This window comes from Musca vetustissima, unplaced genomic scaffold (genome assembly GCF_032173495.1).
Source record: "Musca vetustissima isolate MV318-11 ecotype Yass unplaced genomic scaffold, APGP_CSIRO_Mvet_v1 utg4710, whole genome shotgun sequence".
Classification (NCBI taxonomy): Eukaryota; Metazoa; Arthropoda; class Insecta; order Diptera; family Muscidae; genus Musca; species Musca vetustissima.
In genome coordinates, this window is record NW_026882587.1 from 94,800 (window position 1) to 121,497 (window position 26,698).

General features: G+C 38.9%; 2 protein-coding genes and 2 pseudogenes across 2 annotated transcripts; 2 read left to right on the top strand and 2 right to left on the bottom strand.

The window, feature by feature from the left end:
- Positions 1–2,192: 2,192 nt before the first annotated feature.
- Positions 2,193–7,154, bottom strand: LOC133329103 (uncharacterized). The gene has a single exon (XM_061537601.1). The coding sequence runs from the start codon at positions 7,152–7,154 to the stop codon at positions 2,193–2,195; it is 4,962 nt and encodes a 1,653-aa protein (XP_061393585.1).
- A 1,150-nt stretch (positions 7,155–8,304) lies between these two features.
- LOC133329104 (uncharacterized) lies at positions 8,305–9,331 on the top strand (annotated as a pseudogene).
- A 274-nt stretch (positions 9,332–9,605) lies between these two features.
- On the top strand, positions 9,606–10,646 carry LOC133329105 (uncharacterized; annotated as a pseudogene).
- A 13,786-nt stretch (positions 10,647–24,432) lies between these two features.
- LOC133329106 (foot protein 1 variant 2) lies at positions 24,433–25,755 on the bottom strand. The gene has a single exon (XM_061537603.1). It carries the CDS (start codon positions 25,753–25,755, stop codon positions 24,433–24,435), a length of 1,323 nt encoding a protein of 440 aa, XP_061393587.1.
- Positions 25,756–26,698: the final 943 nt, after the last annotated feature.

Sequence of the window (26,698 nt, forward strand, 5' to 3'; positions counted from 1 at the left end):
TATGGGGGCTATCCGAAAAAATGGACCAATATTCATAATTTTTGGTGGAGAGATTTGGAACCTATTAGGAACCCAATGTATCAAATTTCAGCGTATTCGGTTGAAAAACGCGCTCAAGAACCCCAAAATACCGAAAATTGGGGGTACCCTTATATGGGGGCTATCCGAAAAAATGGACCAATATTCATAATTTTTTGTGGAGAGATTTGGTACCTATTAAGAACTCAAAATACTAAATTACAGCTATTTCGGCAGAAAAACACAATCAAAACCCCCAAAATACTGAAAATTAGGAGGTACCGTTATATGGGGGTACCTCCTAATCCTATGGGGGTACCTCCTAATCCTATACCTCCTAATACTATACTTATAATTTTTTGTGGAGACATTTAGTACCCAATAAGAACTCAATGTAGCGAATTCGGTAGAAAAACGCGCTCAAGAACCCCAAAATACCAAAAATTGGGGGGTACCCTTATATGGGAGCTATGCCTAAACGTGGACCTATGAAGCCCATCTTCGAACTTGACCTGCCTGCAGACAAAAGACGACTCTATGCAAAATTTTGTCGACCTATCCCAATTCGTTTAGACGCTAAAGTGATTACAACAGACAGACGGACAGACAGACAGACAGACGGACATGCTTAGATCGTCATAGAATTTTACGCTGATCAAGAATATATATACTTTATAGGGTCGGAAATGATTATTTCGATGCGTTACAAACGGAAAAACAAAACTAATATACCCTCCATACTATGGTGGAGGGTATAAAAATAAGGAAGTTCTTCACCGATTGGCTTTATCCTAGTTCATACGAGAGCTATACACTCCCAGAGAAACGTGTCAAAATTTGGAACCGATTGGATTATTAGTTTTTGAGTTATCGTGCCCGCCATTCGCGTTTAAAGTTTGAGAAGCCCTTTAGCCGTCACTTGATGCTGACACAATAAATCGGCTATATCTTCAAGGGTTCTTGAGATTTTCACTTGAAATTTTGTAGGGACATTCTTAAATTAGTGTAGATTTGAATTAAATAAAGAAATGGGGGTTCCCTTAATTTCATATCATATGTAGAATATACCCATAGTGGTGAAGGCTAGCCCATTCCGACTTTACTACTTTCCTTACTGTTTTTTCTGGGTCAGAATTATGACCCGAACACCACAAATTTTACACGGAGAAAGAGATTAGACCAAGGAACGAGTATGAATCTTGTCAGATAATCGACTAATGTTTGGCAGATCAATGGACCCAGACTATTGTGTGAAATACTGCAAAATTTGTATTCTTTGGCGTATTTGTTTATTCCTGTAGACCATAGACCAAAGATGTTAGCAGTATATTCAAGAGAAGTATTTGACCTTCAAAGTGATACCAACTGCATTGGTGCATGTACTCGAATAGGTTAGTTATACGTAAATTATTTGTCTGTTTTTTATTCACTATAGAAGTCACAGGTATGGCCCGAATTTCACAAAATTAAACACATCACTTTTTTGAATATAATCGACCAATAGAAAAAATATCGCAAACGTTTGAACAGGTCTGGGATTTGCCCCGTAGAAATTTGAAGTAATAGAGTATCATATGAAGACAATACAAAAGACATTTAAATCATCCGATTTTCTATAGATAGAACTTGTGTACCTGTCGTAGGTATTTCTTATCAATCGCTTCTTATTTCTTATCATAATTGTGTGTGCTGTCAATATGGTGACTCTAATCAGCAACTATGTATAATAGTATATTACTTCCTCACTCAAAAAAAAAGTAATTATATTTCAATAATAGATAAAAATATTACAACAATGTGGATAAGAATAAAGTAGCTGAACAATATAACACCGATAACAGCCAATACACATCTGGCTTATAGTCAATATGTATTGAAAATGCGAACACTTAAAAAATCACAACAAATGACAGTTAAATAGCCATAAAAATGACAGATAAGTTTAGAAAACAAAAGTCCAGTTGCAAAACAAAACAAAAAACTAAAAAGAAATCACGTGCCAACAGTTATGATAAGTAACTGTCAGCTGCTATCAATCACTATAAACCAGCATGATGAACTAAGCCCTAAAATAAATAAATAAAATATTTATCGATTTATTAATGCATAATAATATTTTATTGTCGAGGGAATATCATAAAAAACAATTATTGAGTGATAAATAAAATCAAGATTTATTCCTTAATACCCAAAATGCCCGTGGTTGTCAAATCATCCAGAGGTAAATGTTTGATCACCTTGATAAAATCAGGCACTGAGCAGGCATAGGAATAGCCCTTGATCAAATCGTCCTTTTTCCAATTGATCCAATCGATTTTGTGGCCAATATCTTCGCAGATGACATATTCCTCCTTAATTTGTTCCAAGGAAGCATGGGGATTGTTGACACCAATCAGGACAATACCTTTGCGTGTCGCTCGATCGATGACCACACGGAAATAGATTTTGGGCACAGGAATCAAACCATTGTTATTTTCATCAAAAGCCAAATACAATTCCTGCTGCTGGCCATTTACATCTGCCAAGGTGGCAACTCCCCAAATGCCTGTATAACAATCAACTGTCATCTGCTGATCGACCACGAATTTCCTTACACCATCCTCAACACGTTCCCAATTACCGGCATTAAATGCCTGCCACTGGGGAGCAGCATTGACAAAGTAGAAGGTAGCCCTCTGGGGTGAACCAAAAATGAAATCCACCTTGGCAGCCATATGACCTCGGGCCAAATAAATATTGGTACCCTCAAAGTACGGAGAAGCATCCATACCCAAAATTTCGCTAATGGTTTTATTCTGTTGGACCTGGGTATACAACTGATCGACATTTTTGCCAGCATAAAAATCACCTGGCTTAAAACTTGGACGACTAACCGATCTCTGATAGCCATTACTTGAGGGTGTCAAAACGTGGTGTACGTAACGGGTCACTTCATTTACCTCATCATGACAAACATCCATGGTCTTCATAAAACCATCACTGACATCAAAACCAATTTCCAAAAGATCGGTACCACCATTGCAGCTGCGTCCAGTTCTGCGTGCCGTATAGACAGGCCAGGCACTGCAGCTAAAGTCACTGAAATTATATCTTTGACCTTCCACCAGGTATGTGAATTCACCTAGGCACTTGGCTGTTATTTTGACTTGGTTTACAAATGGAGCCGCAAATGACTTGGTACAGTACATATCCAATGATTCACCGGATTTTATTTCCATCACACCACTTGGATTGGGTTCTAACCACTGAAGACTGCCGAATTGGCTAAACAATGGAGCTGGGTCTTTTAAATCTCCGGTAACACGGAAAGTACAGTCCTCTCCTGTAATATCTTCATCCTCGTCGATACCCAAAATGCCCGTGGTTGCCAAATCATCCAGAGGTAAATGTTTGACCACCTTGACAAAATCTGGCACTGAACAGGCATAGGAATAGCCCTTGATCAAATCGTCCTTTTTCCAATTGATCCAATCGATTTTGTGGCCAATATCTTCGCAGATGACATATTCCTCCTTAATTTGTTCCAAAGAAGCATGGGGATTGTTGACACCAATCAACACAATACCCTTGCGTGTAGCACGATCGATGACCACACGGAAATAGATTTTGGGCACAGGAATCAAACCATTGTTATTTTCATCAAAAGCCAAATACAATTCCTGCTGCTGGCCATTTACATCCGCCAAGGTGGCAACTCCCCAAATGCCTGTATAACAATCCACTGTCATCTGTTGATCGACCACGAATTTCCTTACACCATCCTCAACACGTTCCCAGTTACCGGCATTAAATGCCTGCCATTGGGGAGCAGCATTGACAAAATAGAATGTGGCCCTCTGAGGAGAACCAAAAATGAAATCCACCTTGGCAGCCATATGACCCCGGGCCAAATAAATATTGGTACCCTCGAAGTACGGAGAAGCATCCATACCCAAAATTTCGCTAATGGTTTTATTCTGTTGGGCCTGGGTATACAACTGATCAACATTTTTGCCAGCATAAAAATCACCTGGTTTAAAACTTGGACGACTAACCGATCTCTGGTAGCCATTACTTGAGGGGGTCAAAACGTGGTGTACATAACGCGTGACTTCATTCACCTCATCATGACAAACATCCATGGTCTTCATAAAACCATCACTGACCTCAAAGCCAATTTCCAAAAGATCGGTACCACCATTGCAGCTGCGTCCAGTTCTGCGTGCCGTATAGACAGGCCAGGCACTGCAGCTAAAGTCACTGAAATTATATCTTTGACCTTCCACCAAGTACGTAAAGTCACCCTGACATTGGGCTGTCAGTTTCACTCGATTGACAAAGGGAGCCACAAATGATTTGGTACAGTACATATCCAAATATTCACCGGATTTTAATTCCACCACACCACTTTGATTGGGTTCTAACCACTGCAAACTGCCGAATTTACTAAACAATGGAGCTGGATCTTTTAAATCTCCGGTAACACGAAACGAACAGCCATTATCTAATGTATCGGGTTCTTCATTTATTCCCAAAATGCCCGAAGTTTCCAAATCTTCTAAAGGCAAATCTTTCACAACCTTAATGAAATCTGGCACCGAGCAAGCATAGGAATATCCCTTATATAAATCTTCCTTGGCCCATTGTAACCAATCGATTTTATGACCAATATCTTCACAGATGACATACCCCTCCATAATTTGTTCCAACGAGGCATGAGGATTATTGACACCAATCAGGACAATACCCTTACGAGTCAGGCGATCAATCACCACTCGGAAATAGATTTTGGGTACCGGGATCAAGCCATTATTATTTTCATCAAAGGCCAAATATAACTCCTTTTGGGTTCCATTGACATCAGGCAGGGTCGACACACCCCAAATGCCAGTATAACAATCCACAGTCAGATTCTGCTTGGCCACATATTTCCTTACACCATCCTCAACCCTTTCCCAATTGCCACCATTAAAGGACTGCCATTGTGGTCCAACATTCACAAAGAAAAATGTGGCCCTTTGTGGAGCTCCGAATATAAAATCGGTCTTAGCAGCCATATGTCCACGGGCCATATAAATATCGATGGTATCATTGAAGTAAATCGAAGCATCCATACCCAAAATCTTGCTCACGGTTATATTCTGTTGCACCTTGGTATAGAGATTATCAACATTTTTACCCTGGTAAAAATCTCCCTCAATAAAACGAGGACGAGCCACCGAACGCTGGTACATGGCACTGGATGGGTTTAGAACATGATGAACATATCGCGTAACTTCATTCACCTCATCATGGCATATGTCCATGGTTTGCAGGAAACCATCGCTAACCTCAAAACCCACCTCCAATAGATCTGTACCACCATTGCAATTGCGCCCAGTTCTACGTGCCGTATACACCGGCCAATCGGTACAGCTAAAGTCACTGAAATTGAATTTTTGACCACCAACCAAATATGTGAAGCCACTATGGCATTCCGCAGTGATCTTGGTGAAGTTTTCAAAAACACCCACAAATGATTCGGAGCAATACATATCCAAAGATTCACCAGATTTTAATTCGACTGTACCATTGGCGTTGGGAACAATCCATTGCAGAAGTCCCGCATGGCTAAACAATGGAGCAGGATCTTTTAAATCCCCTGAAACTCGGAAGCTACAGCCCGCCTTTTCTTCATTCTCCTCTATACCCAAAATGCCGGAAGTTTCCAAATCTTCTAAAGGCAAATCTTTCACCACCTTGATGAAATCAGGCACCGAGCAGGCATAGGAATATCCCTTGTATAAATCTTCCTTGGCCCATTGAATCCAATCGATTTTATGTCCAATATCCTCACAAATGATATATTCCTCCTTAATTTGTTCCAACGAGGCATGAGGATTGTTGACACCAATCAGGACAATACCCTTGCGAGTCAGGCGATCATTTACCACTCGGAAATAGATTTTGGGTACCGGGATCAAACCATTGTTGTTTTCATCAAAGGCCAAATATAACTCCTTTTGGGTTCCATTGACATCAGGCAGGGTCGATACACCCCAAATGCCAGTATAACAATCCACAGTCAGATTTTGTTTGGCCACATATTTTCGAACTCCATCCTCCACTCTCTCCCAATTGCCACCATTAAAGGACTGCCATTGTGGTCCAACATTCACAAAGAAAAATGTGGCCCTTTGTGGAGCTCCGAATATAAAATCGGTCTTAGCAGCCATATGTCCACGGGCCATATAAATATCGATGGTATCATTGAAGTACATCGAAGCATCCATACCCAAAATCTTGCTCACTGTTATATTCTGTTGCACCTTGGTATAGAGATTATCAACATTTTTGCCCTGGTAAAAATCTCCCTCAATAAAACGAGGACGAGCCACCGAACGCTGGTACATGGCACTGGATGGGTTCAGAACATGATGAACATATCGCGTAACTTCATTCACTTCATCATGACATATGTCCATGGTTTGCAGGAAACCATCGCTAACCTCAAAACCAACCTCCAATAGATCTGTGCCACCACTGCAGTTACGTCCAGTTCTACGAGCCGTATACACTGGCCAATCGCTGCAGCTAAAATTGTTAAAGGGCCTGATGATACCATCGACCAAAAAATAAAGACCCTGCAAACATTGCGCCGTAATTTTCGTTACATTTTCATATGGAGCCAGGAATGATTCCGAGCAATACATATCAATGTATTGGCCATTTTGAATTTCCACAACACCTTCCGGATTCGGTACAAGCCATTCCAATTCACCACTCTTGGTGAATAATGGAGCCGGATCATTTAAATCTCCCGTTACACGAAATGCACAATCACCTCGGACAATTACTCCCCCTGTTTCGGGGCCCTCTGTTACAGGTGGTCTGGATGTTGTTGGAGGATATGTAGTGGTGTCATTGTTATTTGATTCCGGACCCTCAGAGGTCCACGGACCCTCAGTTGTCCAAGGACCCTCAGTGGTCCACGGTCCCTCTGTTGTTGTTGAGGTATAAACCGGTAGCGTAACTGGCTTCCACACCTCCGGACCCTCAGACGTCAATCCATTTCCCAAATTTTCCCTTTCATTTGGATGCGAATAAATTATACCCGCCCTTACTACCGCACTCACGCATAGTAGACAAGCTACTACGTTAATTGTTACGTTCCTCATTGCGTCGCGAAATTTGACGTAACGCTTTACGTCGTCTTCAGTGGCCAAAAGTTGGCACTAAACTAATCGCCACAAATGACCATAACATTTATTATAACCAAGTTTGCAAATATTTTCGTTTATTTTAATCTAGAAAATAAAAAAAATATTTTTAGATTTGAAATCATATCGTTGCGGAATGATTTAGAGCATCCTGATTAGATCGGCCAGCTAGCTGTCTTTGGAGGCATATATGCGGGTTTCTGTTCTTGTTGTTCCCCTGGCGCGTAATTTGTGTCACAATTTGTTGCGATAATAAGTCGGTTACTTACAATGTCAGCGGTATAAAATATTAGCGATATGATAAGTTGCGCCGGCGATCGCTAGTTATATTTTGGGGTAATTTGATGGGAGAGCAAATAAATAACAGCATAATAAATGACGTATATACACCTGTTATTTTTGGAGCTCCATATAAATGTATTTTTTTATAAATGTGCGACCACAATATCCAGGGCTTTAATGATGTCAGTTGTGAAATATATGGCTAAACGGAATGTGGGTGTGGCTTTAATGATTCCATTAATATTTATATGACCCACTGACATATGACTGTTACGACAGAATTTATTTTTGAAACTAGGCCAAAGAAGATATTCTTGCTTATTAATTTACTGGCCACAATACCAGGTATTTAATAATTATGGCGATTGGGAGCAGCTTTAGGGTGGTGTAAGGAAATATATCGCTAAGCTGAATCTATATACTGGCATTTGGGTGATGTGTTGACTTTCCCGGATGTCAATGGAACCAGGTAGAGCTATATTTGGCTCTTCATTCGGGTAGGAATTGATCGCCTGACTTGTAAAGGTATTGTCCTGAATAATGCCAATAACTCCCATGCATTTTTTGGAACAAATTAAAAAGGAGTATGTCATCTGTGAGGTTATTAGTCATTAAATCGATTCATGGACCAAGGATGATTTATACAAGGGATATTCATATGCCTGTTTGGTGCCTGATTTTATAAAGGTTGTGAATGATTTGCTTTTAAAAGATTTAGAAACTTCCGGCAATTTAGGTGTATAAAAAAATGATGTAGAGACTTCTAATGTATTGTCTCCAATGACCAATGGTACAGTTAAATTAAAATCTGATCAATCACTTAGATATGTATTGCTCCGAATCATTTGTGAGTGTTTTTGAAAACTTCACCAAGATCACTGCGAAATGCCATAATGGCTTCACATATTTAGTTGGTGGACAATTGACCTGTATATATATCACGAAAAACTGGGAGCAACTGCAGTTTTTTGGCACAGGTCTATTAGACGTTGGCTTTAAGGTCAATGATGGCTTCTTGCAAACCATGGATATCTGTCATGATGAAGTCAGTGAAGTTACCATTTATGTCCGACATGTCCTGAACCAATATTCATGGTCTTCTAGAAGCCAGTGTATCAACATTCTGTGTCCCGTCCCTGTTTTATTGAAAGTGATTTTTACCCGGGAAAAAATTTATATAATCTCTATATCAAGGTGCAACAGAATATAACCGTGAGCATAATTTTTGGTAAGAAAACTTCGAGGTACATTAATAATTCCATTGATATTTATATATATATATATGGCTGCTAAGACTGATTTCAGGACTTTAATGGTGGCAATTGGGAGAGAGTGGAGGATGGATTTAGGAAATATGTGGCCAAGCAGAATCTGACTGTTATACTGGCATTTGGGGTGTGTCTACCCTGCCTAATGTCAATGGAACCCAAAAAGATTTATATTTGGCTTTATCTAAAAATAATAACTTCTTGATCCCGGTACCCAAAATCTACTTCCAAGTGGTAATTGATCGCCTGACTCACAAAGTTATTGTTCGAATTGGTGTCAAAAATAATAACTTCTTGATCCCGGTACCCTCTACTCCAAGTGGTAATTGATCGCCTGACTCGCAAAGTTATTGTTCGAATTGGTGTCAACAATCCTCATGCTTCGCTGAAACAAATTATCAAGGAATATGTCATCTGTGAGGATATTGGCCATAAAATCGATTGGATACAATGGAACAAGGAAGATTTATATAAGGGATATTCCAATGCCTGATCGCTATCAGATTTTATCAAGGTTTTTTACCCTTAAATTATTTGGAAACTTCAGGCATCTTGGGAATAGATGAAGAATCCAATACATTTTAAAACCTAATATATTCGTGTCACTAGAGACCTAAAAGATGGTTACAACCCAATCAACGTGGTGTGCTGGAATCAACATCCGGTGAAGCGTTGGATATGTACTGTACAAAATCATTTGTCAAAATAACAGCAAAGTGCCTAGGTGGATTCACATACCTGGTAAAAGGTCAAAGATATAATTTTAGCGTCTTGAGATGTATGACCTGGCCTGTCTATATGAACCTGGCCTGTCTATATGGTGATATCGATCTTTTGGAAATTGGCTTTGTGGTCAGTGATGATTTGTCATGATGAGGTAAATTATGTTACCCGATATGTACATCACGTTTTGAACCCCTCAAGTAATGGCTACCAGAGATCGATTATTCGTCCATGTTTTAAACCAGGTGACTTTTATGCTGGTAAAAATGTTGATCAATTGTATACCCAGGTCCAACAGAATAAAACCATAAGCGAAATTCTGGTTATGGATGCTTCGCTGTATTTCGAGTGTATCAATATTTATTTGGCGCGTGGTGATATGGCTGCCTGGGTGGACTTCAGTATTGCTTAACCCCAGAGGGCCACCTTAAAATTTTTATTAATGCAGCTCCCCAATGGCAGGCCTTTAATGCTGGTAACTGGGAACGTGTGGAGGATGGTGTTAGGAAATTCCATCAGCAGCTGACAGAGAATTTTTATACAGGCATTACCACAGTTACCACCTCGGCGGATGTAAATGGTCAACAGCAGGAATTGTATTTGGCCTTTGATGAAAATAATGATATGATCCATGTACCCAATATCTACTTCCGTGTGATTGATCGTGCTACACGTTAGTGTATTGGGCTGATTGGTGTGAACAATCCTCATGCTTCACTGGAACAAATAATGTCGGAATATGTCATTTGCGAAGATATTGGTCACAAGATCAAAGAGATCAATTAGAAAAAGGACGAATTATTAACGGATATTCCTATGCCTGTTCAGTGCCTGATTTTATCAAGGTTGTGAAACATTTACCTTTGGAGAATTTGGGTAGGATTAGGTATTTGGGGTATTGACGAAGATGAAGATATTACAGGAGAGAATTGTACTTTTCGTGTCACCGGAGATTTGTAAGATCCACCTCCAATGTTTAGCACAATTCGGCAGTCTTCAGTGGTTAGAACCTAATCCAAGTGGTGTGGCAGAATTAAAATCTTGTGAATCGTTGGATATGTACTGTACAAAATCATTTGTGGGTACCTTTGTTAATGAAGTGAAAGTGACAGCCCAATGCCAGGGTGGCTTTACATTTTTGGTAGAATGTCAAAGATATACTTTCAGTGACTTTTGATGTAATTCCGCAAGCAGAACTGGTCGCACTTGCAATGGTGGTACAGATCTTTTAGAAATTGACTTTGAGGTCTGTGTTGGTTTTATGAAGACCATGGATGTTTGTCATGATTAGGTAAATAAAGTGAACCAATCTGTACACTATATTCTGAACAAAGTAATGGCTGATAGAGATCGGTTAATCGTTCATTGTTTAAACCCAGTGATTTTTATGCTGGTAAAAATGACGACTTTTCTCTATATGGCGTTAACGCCTTTAACAGTTCGTATTGATTTATAAAACAGGCCTCCAGTTGCAAAAGTTCCTTGTGGAAGAGATTTATAGGTATCAGAATTTTTAAATAACTGCTGGCATTTTATGAAAATCCTAATATTTTCATCCCGGCCCCTACAATTAATTTCCATGTTCATACATCACATTTCCAATTGTACTGTCCTGATTGGTTTCAATTAACTTGATGATCTTTGTAACAATTTATAAAGGAGTAAATATTGCGACCAGCTTGTTTTTTTCCGTTCCCTGGTGTAGAATTTATAATCTACGTCAAATATTCTAATCGGGTGATAAAACTACAAAGAGTTTTTTTTCAATTTTTGAAAATAGTCATTAATTTTCAATTGTAGCCCTTATCAAAATAAATTTTAGAAATTCCCAGCTGATAAAAACACTCATTTAATGCTCTATGTCAAATAAAATCTTTACCATCTGGTAAAAAATATAAACAAAACTTCGGGGTATTAGACAATCTAGAGGCAGTCGTGAATTTATACTAAACCAGCTTCGGACAAATTTGTTGGACTTTGGACTTGTTAGACATAAATTACTCTCATAGAAAACACCTGTGTGGTTATTAGCCTGATGCTGTATTAAATGGCTATAAAAATTATATTTGAGCTTTATTCAGAAATTTTAAAAATTTTTTAATTCACTATTTAATCGACCGATCAAGAATACAATATGGTTATCTCCAGCAAATTTCTCTATAAGTGATAGAAATATATATATATATATATATATAGCAGACTGTGAACAAAATCAAGTATAGACAATAATTTTTTTTTTTTTTTTGATTACATTGATTTTTCACATCAAACCCTAATTATCAACCAATAACCACCAAATAAGATATGTGTTGCCTTTTACCATAACCTCAGTAAGAAATCTCATGGCGATCGTCGCATAACTGTGAACTGTATAAGTGGCAAACGCACACATACTTGAATCCAATCGTCAAGATACGATAACCGTTATACTTAACGGTATGACCATTATAAATAACAATTGATGGCATACTTTTAGGCGTTATATTGTAATTACACTTTTAAACCGAATTGGCCATAATTCTATATTTTGGTTTCTCATCGAAAGACACAATTATAACCAGTAAGGAAATCAGTAAAGTCGGACTGGGCCGACAATATGATACCCCTCAACTTGATACGTTGTGCAAAAAATCGTGTTAATCGGACAAACATTAGAAGGTTGGTGCATCATTTATGTAAAATCGGACGAATATATATGTATATGTGGGAGCTATATCGAAACCAGAACCGATTTTTCCGAAACTTAGCACACATCATTCTAGACTTAATTCAGTACGATGTGCCAAATTTCATGCAAATCGAAAGGTATATAGGAACTTTTGTGCACCATTTATATAGAATCGAAAAAAAACTATATATGGGAGCTATATCTAAATCTGAACCGATTTACACGAAACTTAGCACACATCATTCTGGACCTAATTCAGTACTCTATGCCAAATTTTGTGCAAATCGAATGATATATAGGGACTTTGGTGCACCATTTACCTTAAATCGGACGAAGATATATATGGGAGCTATATCTAAATCTGAACCGATTTTCTCGAAACTTGGCACACATCGTTCTGCACCTAATTCACTACTCTATTCCAAATTTCATGCAAATCAAAGGATATATAGGGACTTTGGTGCTCCATTTACTTTAAATCGGACGAAACTATATATGGGAGCTATATCTAAGTCTGAACCGATTTTCTCGAAACGAGGCACACATCATTCTGGACCTAATTCAGTACTCTATGCCATATTTCGTGCAAATCGAATGATATATAGGGACTTTGGTGCACCATTTGCCTTAAATCGGACGAAACTATATATGGGAGCTATATCTAAATCTGAACCGATTTTCTCAAAACTTGGCACACATCGTTCTGCACCTAATGCAGTACTCTATGCCAAATTTTGTGCAAATCGAAGGATATAGAGGGACTTTGGTGCCCCATTTACATTAAATCGGACGAACCTATATATGGGAGCTATATCTAAATCTGAACCGATTTTCTCGAAACTTGGCACACATCGTTCTGCACCCAATTCAGTACAAATTTCATGCAAATCGAATGATATAGAGGGACTTTGGTGCCCCATTTACCTTAAATCGGACGAAAATATATATGGGAGCTATATCTAAATCTGAACCGATTTTTCCCAATTTCAGTAGGGTTCGTCCTTGGGCCAAATAAGTGACTTGTGCCAAATTTCATCCAAATCGGATCTTAACTGCGACCTATACTTTGTTTACAATTTAACATCTACAGACGGACGGACATGCATAAATCGACTCAGAAAGTGATTCTATGCATATTCTCAAAAGGAACCATGTGTCTATCTCGTTTCCTTTTGCCTCTTACAAACATATGCACAAAGACATAATATCCTGTACCATAGTGAGGTGAAGGGTATAAATATTGGTACATGTTTAGGCAGAGCCTTCATATAACCGAACCCTCTTTTTTCGGTATTTTGAGCCTCTAATATAACATTTTCGGTTTTCTTTTGGTAGCAAATTGATTTCACAACCGAATTTGATTTAGTATAAAACACTCCTACATAAAATTATCGTTATTGGTCCATATTTATGTATTACCCCATATCACGATAACCCCAATGTTTGGCATTTTCAGAACAGGGTTCTTGTCCTACCGCTGCACTATGGGCAGGAACCACCCTTTATTTCTTCCATCAGCATACTGTTCTAATTATGGGAAAAAATGTGATCTCTGATCTACTACTGTCCCATTTACACACAATTCTGAAAGACTCCATTAAAAATTATAGAGAATTACAACCACATCGGTACAGCTAATACCTTCAAAATATTGAAAATGGGAGCTATACCAAAACATAAACCGGTATTGTTTATTTTTTGTAGAACAGGTACAAAAGTGTCAAACGGTGTTGCCGATCGGTCAGCCTATGGTTTACGGAGTTCTTCGGAATTACACACAGGTTTTGTTATTAGCTCTATACGTTTTTATACATTCTAATACAGTTTTGCAGAATTATCGTGAGAAAAGGAGAGAGCAGAAAGAGAAATTTTACCAACGAGTAAAACACCAAACCGAAGGCTTTGGCGCATCCTCCTGCAGGGATGAAGATGGAAACCTGGTGGCAGATACAGACAGCGTGGAAGGATCATTTTGAAAAGCTTCTGGTATCAAATAGTGGCGTTGAAGAAGATACCCCAGAACCAATAAGAGATGACGGTATAGATTGTATATCACCTAGCCCAGATAAGGTCAGAATAGCAATCAATCGGCTGAAGAATAAAAAAGCAGCAGGTGCTGATGGATTACCATCCGAACTATTCAAGGCAGGTGGTCAGACATTGATTAGTACAATTTGGCTAGAGGAATGCATGTCCAATGATTGGAACCTCAGCATCCTGTGTCCCGTACACAAAAAAGGAGACAAGACAATATGTTCCAACTATAGAGGAATAAGTCTCCTTCCCATCGCCAATGGAGAATGACATTATTAGACCATACCAATGCCGCATTCGACAGCCCTATCCGTTCAGAGGTGTTTAAAGCCATGTCTTCGTTTAGCATTCCAGCAAAACTAATTCGGCTATGCAGGATAACAATAACTGGCACAAGATCAGCAATTAAAGTCGGAAGGCACCTCTCGGATCCCTTTAATACCGAACGAGGATTCAGACTACAGTTGACAGTTTGTCGTGTGACCTTTTTAACATTCTGCTGGAAAAGGTCATACGAGAGGCAAAAGTGAACAGAAATTACACTCTGTACACCAAACAACACATGTTACTCGCCTACGCGGTAACAGCCATCTTTGAACAAATTTAGAAGGAGTCTGCTAAAGTGGGTCTGGCAGTAAACGGCGAGAAGACCAAGCTGATGGTATCAACGCGCAAGACGTCCAGTAGACTCGGACCAAATGTGGAATTTGAGAACTACAGCTTGGAGTTAGTCACAGATTTTATATACCTTGGTACCGCCATAAACAGGACGAATGACATCAGTTTTGAAATTCGGAGAAGGATAGTGTTGGTCAACAAATGCTACTATGGTCAAAGTAAGCAGTTTAGAAACAAGGCCACCTCCCGCCAGAGCAAACTTCTACTCCACAAGACGCTAATACTACCCGTGCTGTTGTATGGATCTGAAGCATGGGTACTTGCACAAGCAGATGAGGCAGCTCTTGGAGTGTTCGAGAGAAAAATTCTCCGAAAGATCTCTCGCCGTTCTGCATTGCTGTCCTCCAGACTACTTCAAAATTCCATCCGATATATCAAAAAGTGCACCGATGTAACCCAAGTAATAAACATCAGTTGGAAATGCGCATAAAATCATCAAAATACTTAAAGTCGGTATGCACCCAAACATCAGTGTCTGTGTAAACCAGAAATGCCCTCGGACCTAGGACCTATGAACAAACATGAACTTATATTGAAAATATTCTATGAAAAAGTGATTTACCAACCAAGTACCAACTCAAATATTATTTTTGGTATGTATATTTGCTACCCAATATATATTACAGGTATTTGGTTGAAAACCCTGCCCAAAATCCGCAAAGTTCCGAATTTTGAACGATCCGTTATATATGTGGCTGTATATGCCAAAGGGTATTAAAACATATACGAATTAAATGTGGCGCTAACATAATTTTGCAACCACCCAAACCACGCTCAAACCAGTAAGGAAAGTAGTAAAGTCGGACTGGGCCGACTATATGATACCCTTCACCACTTTGGGTATATTGTACATATGTATCCTAACAATATTATGTCTATGTTCCCTCTTTCTCCAACCTATCCTAACTTTAATTTCATTCGAGCAGATTTAGAGCCGTCTGCGTAATATGGGAAAACTTTATGGAAAACTATTGATAGCAAAATTGAAACACGCTATTCGGTACGCCGCGTTGTTAAAAATATAATCTATATGTGGGAGCTATATCTAAATCTGAACCGAAAATTAACACACATCTTTCTAGACTTAATTCAGTACGTTATACAAAGGGACTTTGGTGCCCTATTTACCGAAAATTGGACGAAAATATATATGGGAGCTATATCGAAATCTCGACCGATTTTCCCGAAACTCACCACTCATCATTCTAGAGTCAATTTAGTGCGCTAAGCCAAATTTTGTGCAAATCGAAGCATATAAAGGGACTTTGGTGCACTCTTTACCTAAAATCGGACGAACATACATATGGGAGCTATATCTAAATCTGAACCGATGTTCACAAAATTTACCAAGCATCGTTCTCGACTTAATTCAGAACGCCATGCCAAATTTCGTGCAAATCGAAGTATATAGAGACTTTGTTACACCATTTACCTTAAATCGGACGAAAATATATATGGGAGGTATATCCAAATCTGAACCGATTTTCAGGAAACCTAACACACATCATTCTAGACCTAATTCATTACGCTGTGCCAAATTTCGTGCAAATCAAAAGATATATAGGGATTTTGGTACACCATTTACCTTAAATCAGACGAAAATATATATGGGAGCTATATTCAAATCTGAACCGATTTTCAGGAAACTTGTCACACATAATTCTAGACCTAATTCATTACGCTGTGCCAAATTTCGTACAAATCGAAAGATATATAGGGACTTTGGTACACCATTTACCATAAATTGGACGAAAATATATACGGGAGCTATATCCAAATCTGATCCGATTTTTACGAAACTTCACACAGATCATTCTATTCATTACGTTGTACCAAATTTCGTGCAAATCGAAAGATATATAGGTACCGTTTACAATAAATCGGACAAAAATATATATGGGAGCTATATCTAAATCTGAACCGATTTTTCCCAATTTCAATAGGGTTCGTCCTTGGGCCAAATAAGTGACCTGTGCGAAATTTCATCCAATTCGGATTATAAATGCGACCTGTACTTTGTTTACAATTTTACATCGACAGACAGACGGACGGACATGCATAAATCGACTCAGAAAGTGATTCGATGTATATTCTCAAAAGGAACCATTGGTCTATCTCGATTATTTTTGCCTGTTACAAACATATGCACAAAGACATAATACCCTGTACCACAAAGTGGTGAAGGGTATAAACACTCATCCCCTATCAAATGATATATCGATCTTTTTTCTACTCTGCACCACTGTACATCATTACAAAACCCACATAACCCGAACTGACATAACATTTCAAAATGTAATTTTTATTCTAGACAAACAATCAGGAACACATTTCAGTGTTATCTCATTGTTCAGTGTTGCTATGGCACACTTCGCAATCCCCAACTGTCAAGATATTCGATGATTAATTTCGAAACGTGTTTGTTCACTACTCAAACACTAATTACTAATTGAATGCTTTCTGGGGAAATTCGATAAAAACTGAACAGAACAAAAAAAATTGAGTGTTGGGATCATTTAAACGGAACTTGCACAGTATTGGCTATTATTTAGTCCGATGAGATGAACTATATCGGTTCAATGTAATCAACAAGTAATAGATCTATACTTTCTAGGTCTATATTTTCGAGGTCTATAATTTCAATATATCGCGTACAAACGTTATTGTCCTCATGTAACGTTTTTGCGGTTAATATTTTAGGCCAGTAGATAGAAATTCTACATGTCAGAAAACGGGGCACACAAATGGACATACCTTTGACCTGTTCTGCTAGTTGAATTAAAGCCCCAACTATCGTTAAAATATGCGAGAACAAATTTTCTATTATTTTAGGATAATTTAATTTATTTCATAATTTACTTTATTTATAATACAATGATTCGTAAAAATATATTCAGATGCAAAGTCGTTACAGGTAAGCCTCGTTGAATGCACAACCATAATTTTGACAATTAAAAAATAGAATTACATTTTTAATTGTATTCCACTACCTTTGAGATCAACAATGACAAAGAAAAATATTTAAATTTCAAAATTTGCGTTAAAGGAGGCTTACCTGTTAATTGATTAATTCTATTATTTAAACAGGGAGTATTTAAAAACTATGTCTAAGTTTTTCGATGAGACCTGGTTTTGATTTGCTCCTAGTTAAATTATAGCTGGGTGTATTCCAAGGCCATGTGAATTTTTTTGTAGTCCATGAGCTATTCCAGGATGGTGTGGTCCAGCTGTAATTCCATGTTGGGGTACTCCATGAGTTATTCCAGGAGAATGTGGACCAGCTGTTATTCCACTGCGGTGTGCTCCATGAGTTATTCCAGGAGGGTGTGGTCCAGCTATTATTCCATTGCGGCGGGCTCCATGTTGGAGTAATCCATGAATTATTCCAGAAGGGTGTTGTCCAGCTGTTATTCCAGGAGGATGTTGTCCAGGAGTTATTCCATTGTGGAGTACTCCATGAGTTATTCCAGGAGGGTGTGGTCCAGCTGTTATTCCATTGGGATGTGCTCCATGTTGGCATACTCCATGAGTTATTCCAGGAGGGTGTTGACCATGAATTATTCCATGTTGGGGTACTCCATGAGTTATTCCAGGATAGTGTGGACCAGCTGTTATTCCATTGTGGAGTATTCCATGAGTTATTCCAGGAGGGTGTTGACCATGAATTATTCCATGTTGGCGTTGTCCATGAGTTATTCCAGGAGGGTGTGGACCAGCTGTTATTCCATTGTGGAGTACTCCATGAGTTATTCCAGGAGGGTGTGGTCCAGCTATTATTCCACTGCGGCGGGCTCCATGTTGGAGTAATCCATGAATTATTCCAGGAGGGTGTTGTCCAGCTGTTATTCCAGGAGGGTGTTGTAAAGGAGTTATTCCATTGTGGAGTACTCCATGAGTTATTCCAGGAGGGTGTGGTCCAGCTGTTATTCCATTGTGGGGTACTCCATGAATTATTCCAGGAGGGTGTGGTCCAGGAGTTATTCCATGTTGGCATTGTCCATGAGTTATTCCAGGAGGGTGTGGTCCAGCTGTTATTCCATTGCTGTGTGCTCCACGTTGGATTACTCCATAAATTATTCCAGGAGGGTGTTGTCCAACTATTATTCCAGGAGGGTGTGGACCAGCTGTTATTCCATAGTGGAGTACTCCATGATGGTGTGGTCCAGCTATTATTCCACTGCGGTGTGCTCCACGTTGGAGTACTCCATGAATTATTCCATGATTGTGTTGTCCAACTATTATTCCAGGAGTGTGTGGTCCAGGAGTTATTCCATGTTGGTGTACTCCATGAATTATTCCAGGAGAGAGTAGAATAGAGACCGGTCATCGATGTTGGTGTGCTAAATGTTGGTGTACCCCATGAATTATTCCAGGTGTGTGTTGTCCAGCTTATATTCCACAACGGTGGACTCCATGTTGATGGATTTGTTAATGGAGGAAACCATGTACTGTTCCAGGAAGGTGTCAAATTAGTTGTTGATGGAGCCCATGTGCTATTCCATGATGGTGGTCGCCAGGTGAAATTACTCACTGGTGGCCACCATGTTGTATTCCACAATGGCGGAGTCCATGTGCTGTTCCATGATGGCGGACGCCATGTCGAATTATTCACTGGTGGTGACCAAGTAGTATTCCACCAAGGTGGACTCCATGTTGAATTTGAATTTGGCGGAGACCAAGTGCTGTTCCATGAAGGTGTCGAATTATTCGTTGGTGGAGTCCATACAAATTTTATACCCTCTTCAACCTGATGATTTGGAATTTCACCATCCCTGACATCATAATTACCAAACCATTGTGGAAAAACTCTGGCCTCTATTTGGTTTATACACAGCAGGCATAACACCACCACTACAAATGCTGTCGAATTCATATCGACAACTTTTACAATCGAGACTAGATAGTTAACTGATTGTCAGCATGTTTAAAGGCATTTTATATGGTTATAAAAATTTTGGTTCACTATTTCCTTATCGCATTGGGAATGTTTTGCCCAAAGCCTACCGATTTTTTTCTGATAAAACTGATTAATTGAAAAGTTTTATTTGTTGTTTTTTTTTTTTTTGGGCTTTCTTTCACCCACTTCAACTATCATTTGTGATAAGAATCATTTCGTAGTTCACGTTAAAGAGATTTTATATTGAATGATAAGGTTATCACTCTTTTTATTTTAAAGCCGAAATAATTGTTGTAATCTATAATTGAGATATAAATGAAATATTACTTGAGTCCAATAGTATTTAATAATTAACTGTCGTTAATTATACTAGATTAGAAGAGAAACACATACGTGGATTTACCATTTAAATAGACCAATTAGTTTCTGCAGAAACCAATTGGTCTTTGCATAGAACATTTGTTCTTTATAGAGAACTATGGTCTCTACAAAGACCAATTGATCTCTCTATAGAACTCTATGGTATTCAAATAGACCAATTGGTCTTTATAGAGACCTGCGGTCTCTAAATAGGCCAATTGGTGTTAATAGAGACCTGTGGTCTCTAAAAAGACAAATTGGTCTTCAAAAGGACCTGTGGTCTCTAAATATACGAATTGGTTTTCATAGAGACCAGTGGTCTCAAAATAGAACAACTGGTCTTCATAAAGACCAGTGGTTTCTTAATAGACCAATTGGTCTTCATAGAGCCTCAATGATCTCGCAATAGACCAACTGTCCGTTATAGAGAACTGGGGTGTCTAAGTAGACCAATTGGTCGTTCTAGAGACCAATGGTCTCTACATAGACCAAGTGGTCTTTATAGAGACCAATGTTCTCTACAAAGACCAACTGGTCTTTATAGAGACCAATGGTCTCTACATAGACCAACTGGTCTTTATAGAGACCAATGGTCTCTAAATAGACCAACTGGACTTTATAGAGACCAATGGAGACCAACCAATGGTCTCTACATTGACCAACTGTTCTTTATAGAGACCAATGGTCTCTACATAGACCAACTGGTCTTTATAGAGACCAATGGTCTCTACATAGACCAACTGGTCTTTATAGAGACCAATGGTCTCTACATAGACCAACTGGTCTTTATAGAGACCAATGGTCTCTACATAGACCAACTGGTCTTTATAGAGACCAATGGTCTCTACATAGACCAACTGGTCTTTATAGAGACCAATGGTCTCTACATAGACCAACTGGTCTTTATAGAGACCAATGGTCTCTACATAGACCAACTGGTCTTTATAGAGACCAATGGTCTCTACATAGACCAACTGGTCTTTATAGAGACCAATGGTCTCTACATAGACCAACTGGTCTCTACATAGACCAACTGGTCTTTATAGAGACCAATGGTCTCTACATAGACCAACTGGTCTTTATAGAGACCAATGGTCTCTACATAGACCAACTGGTCTTTATAGAGACCAATGGTCTCTACATAGACCAACTGGTCTCTACATCTCTACATAGACCAGTTGGTCTCTACATAGACCAACTGGTCTTTACAGAGACCAATGGTCTCTACATAGACCAACTGGTCTTTATAGAGACCAATGGTCTCTACATAGACCAACTGGTCTTTATAGAGACCAATGGTCTCTACATAGACCAACTGGTCTTTATAGAGACCAATGGTCTCTACATAGACCAACTGGTCTTTATAGAGACCAATGGTCTCTACATAGACCAACTGGTCTTTATAGAGACCAATGGTCTCTACATAGACCAACTGGTCTTTATAGAGACCAATGGTCTCTACATAGACCAACTGGTCTTTATAGAGACCAATGGTCTCTACATAGACCAACTGGTCTTTATAGAGACCAATGGTCTCTACATAGACCAATGGTCTCTACATAGACCAACTGGTCTTTATAGAGACCAATGGTCTCTACATAGACCAACTGGTCTTTATAGAGACCAATGATCTCTACCGCAACTGGTCTTTATAAAGACCAATGGTCTCTACATAGACCAACTGGTCTTTATCGAGACCAATGGTCTCTACATAGACCAACTGGTCTTTATAGAGACCAATGGTCTCTACATAGACCAACTGGTCTTTATAGAGACCAATGGTCTCTACATAGACCAACTGGTCTTTATAGAGACCAATGGTCTCTACATAGACCAACTGGTCTTTATAGAGACCAATGGTCTCTACATAGACCAACTGGTCTTTATAGAGACCAATGGTCTCTACATAGACCAACTGGTCTTTATAGAGACCAATGGTCTCTACATAGACCAACTGGTCTTTATAGAGACCAATGGTCTCTACATAGACCAACTGGTCTTTATAGAGACCAATGGTCTCTACATAGACCAACTGGTCTTTATAGAGACCAATGGTCTCTACATAGACCAACTGGTCTTTATAGAGACCAATGGTCTCTACATAGACCAACTGGTCTTTATAGAGACCAATGGTCTCTACATAGACCAACTGGTCTTTATAGAGACCAATGGTCTCTACATAGACCAACTGGTCTTTATAGAGACCAATGGTCTCTACATAGACCAACTGGTCTTTATAGAGACCAATGGTCTCTACATAGACCAACTGGTCTTTATAGAGACCAATGGTCTCTACATAGACCAACTGGTCTTTATAGAGACCAATGGTCTCTACATAGACCAACTGGTCTTTATAGAGACCAATGGTCTCTACATAGACCAACTGGTCTTTATAGAGACCAATGGTCTCTACATAGACCAATTGGTCTTTATAGTCTTTATAGAGACCAATGGTCTCTACATAGACCAATTGGTCTTTATAGAGACCAATGGTCTCTACATAGACCAATTGGTCTTTATAGAGACCAATGGTCTCTACATAGACCAATTGGTCTTTATAGAGACCAATGGTCTCTACATAGACCAATTGGTCTTTATAGAGACCAATGGTCTCTACATAGACCAATTGGTCTTTATAGAGACCAATGGTCTCTACATAGACCAATTGGTCTTTATAGAGACCAATGGTCTCTACATAGACCAATTGGTCTTTATAGAGACCAATGGTCTCTACATAGACCAAATGGTCTCCATATAGACCAATTGATCTTTATAGAGACCAATGGCCTCTACATAGACCAATTGGTCTTTATAGAGACCAATGGTCTCTACATAGACCAATTGGTCTTTATAGAGACCAATGGTCTCTACATAGACCAATTGGTATTTATAGAGACATGTGGTCTCTAAATAGACCAATTGGTCTGCATATAGCGTTGTGGTCTCTAAATAGACCAATTGGTCTTTATAGAGACAGAGACCTGTGGTCTCTAAATAGACCAATTTGTCTTCATAGAGACCAGTGGTCTGTAAATTTATCATGAAGACCATTTGGTCTACATAGAGACCAGCGGTCTGTAAATAGACCATTTGGTCTTCATAGAGACCAGTAATATCTAAAAAGACAAATTTGTCTTTATAGATACCTGTGGTCTCTTAATAGACCAATTGGTGTTAATCGAGACCAACTGGTCTTTATAGAGACCAATGGTCTCTACATAGACCAATTGGTATTTATAGAGACATGTGGTCTCTAAATAGACCAATTGGTCTGTATAGAGCGTTGTGGTCTCTAAATAGACCAATTTGTCTTCATAGAGACCAGTGGTCTGTAAAATTATCATGAAGACCATTTGGTCTACATAGAGACCAGCGGTCTGTAAATAGACCATTTGGTCTTCATAGAGACCAGTAATCTCTAAAAAGACAAATGTGTCTTTATAGACACCTGTGGTCTCTTAATAGACCAATTGGTGTTAATCGAGACCTGTGGTCTCTAAATAGACCAACTGGACTTTATAGAGGCCTGTGGTCTCTAAATAGGCAAATTGTTCTTTATAGAAACATATGGTCTCTAAATATACAAATTTGTTTTTTTAGAGATTAGTCAGTTCACCCAACTAATTCTATTAATATTTGATAAGTAATCATATATAAATTTTCATCGCTTATTGTGACTCTCAAAAATGGGGCGGTCTCTAAACCTTATCATGATTTTATTACCGGCTTCTGTTAATAATAATTTCCTTCATTTCCATTGGTCTGTGTGGGAAGAAAAAAAATAAAGTCATAAAACTCTTATCTCTCTCTATTCAATAAAAAAAAAATCAGTTATTTCGATTACGAAGAAAAAAAATAAAGTCATAAAACTCTTATCTCTCTCAATTCAATAAAAAAATCACTTAGCGATTGCGAAGTGCATTTTTGTTTTCAAAATGTCCGAATAAGCTCAAAGTTTTAGATCTCATTTACATTTATGATTGATGATGCATATACGTGTTGACACAACGCATACGCCATCGGCTATATGTGTATATTTTTGTAGGCAGTGTTAAATATTTCTAAGAAATCCGCCATGAGTCAAACATTTCTTTCAACTTCACAGTCAAGCCCCATAAAAAAACCAATCAACTTTTCTTGCCATTTTTTTTAATTTATTAGAAATTATTGTGGATTATTAAAAAATTTAGAAAAAAGTCAATATTTTCGAAATATAAATATTAGTTAGACTCGAGGAAAATAATCTATTAAGCTGGAGTTTTGAAATTTTAAATGGATCTCTTTATAAACGGGTGCTAAACCATCTTATCTGAGCGTATAGTTTTTTTAATTCCATGTCGGTGGAGTCCAGGTGAAATTTCCAGATGGAGGTGCCCATGTTGAGTTATTCGTTGGTGGCGCCCAAGTGGTATTCCATGAAGGAGGTGCCCAAGTGGAGTTCGATGAAGGAGGTGCCCAAGTTGCATTCCATGAAGGTGGTGCCCAGGTGGAGTTCCATGAAGGAGGTGCCCATGTCGAGTTGTTCGTTGGTGGCGCCCAAGTGGTATTCCATGAAGGTGGTGCCCAGGTGGAGTTCCATGAAGGAGGTGCCCAAGTTGAATTCCATGATGGAGGTGCCCAGGTTGAGTTCCATGAGGGGGGTGCCCAAGTGCTATTCCATGATGGTGGTGCCCACGTAGAATTATTCAATGGTGGCGACCAGGTGGTATTCCAAGAAGGTGGCGCCCAGGTGGAGTTCCACGATGGAGGTGTCCAAGTAGAATTCCAGGTAGGTGGCGCCCAAGTGGAATTCCATGAAGGTGGTGCCCAAGTCGTATTCCATGAAGGAGGTGCCCATGTGGAATTCCATGAAGGTGGTGCCCAAGTGGAGTTCCACGAAGATGGTGCAATGGTTGAGTTCCATACTGGAGGTGCCCAAGTGGAATTCCATGAAGGAGGTGCCCAAGTGGAATTCCATGAAGGTGGTGCCCAAGTCGTATTCCATGAAGGAGGTGACCATGTCGAATTCCATGAAGGTGGTGCCAATGTGGAATTCCATGTTGGTGGTGCCCAAGTAGTATTCCATGCTGGTGGTACCCAAGTAGAATTCCATGATGGCGGAGCCCATGTAGAATTATTAATTGGTGGACTCCATGTCGTATTCCATGAAGGAGGCCTCCATGTCGAATTATTTATTGGTGGCGCCCAAGTTGAATTCCACGATGGTGAGGAATCGTTACCCGATGGATTCCAAGTTGTATTCCATAATGGTGGAGCCCATGTCGAATTATTCACAGGTGGTGTCCAAGTGGTATTCCATGAAGGTGTCGAATTATTTTGTTGTGGACTCCATGTCGTATTCCATGATGGAGGACTCCACGTGGAGTTATTCACTGGTGGCGCCCAAGTACTGTTCCATGACGATGTCGTATTATCATTTGGTGGAATCACAGTTGTATTCCAGTGGGATGAATTGCCATGATGACCATAGTGATGGTGAGGTAGATGATGATGTCTTCTTCCTTCGTAATGTTTACCCTCAATTTTATAGGGTGGCTCATCACTTTCATGACTATCTTCCAGTTCACGGCGAATATCTTCACCCAGCCAACGTCCATCAATGGCACTGGCACACAGCAGACCAATCAATAATATTGCTAACGACCTCATATCGATAAGCAACTAATGTTTCCGGTGGTAACTAAATTACCAACTGATTTTCATATTTGACAGTCACTTGTTTTTATAGGCGGATGAAAGTTTTCTTTTCATTTTTCGGATATTTGAAATGTGTTGTCATGAGTCACTTTCTTTTTAAATTTTGTATGGTAGATAAGATTTCACTAGAAATTTGAATTAAATAGAACATTTTATCAACTGATAATATATTCGAAATGGATGTATATACCCGGACAACTATTTATTTCGGATGGTATTCGGATAAAAAGGGGAATAACTGTTATCACTTATGTTGTATCCACAATTGTTGGAAATCATATAAAAATGAATACAGTGTGTTTATTAATGTGTCTTCAGACACATTAAAATATTGAAACGATATAAAAGTATAATAAATGTTCTATTTATTATACCCTACACAACTATGATGTCAGGGTATTATAGCTTTATGCAGCCCCAAAAGTTTGTAACGCCGCGAAACCGATCGTCATATCTCGACTAGCTGAGTCGATCTAGACATGTGTGTCCGTCCGTCCGTCTGTCCATTATAAATTGTAAACACGATACAGGCCACAGTTATGGACCAATCTTCACGAAATTTTGCATGTAGGATGGGTTCTGACCAATGAAGACCCCTATTGTTTTTGGAAAAGATCGGTTAATATTTAGGGGATGAAATGGACCAAAGACATTATTTTTGTCGGGTTTTCCCAAACATGTTTTGATAAAGATCAAAACATGTTTGGGAAAAGATCGGTTAATATTTAGGGGATGAAATGGACCAAAGACATTATGTGTTTGATAAAGATCAAAACAGTCGGTTAATATTTAGGGGATGAAATGGACCAAAGACATTATTTTTGTCGGGTTTTCCCAAACATGTTTTGATAAAGATCAGTCAATATTTAGCGGGTCTAATGGACCCTGACTTTTG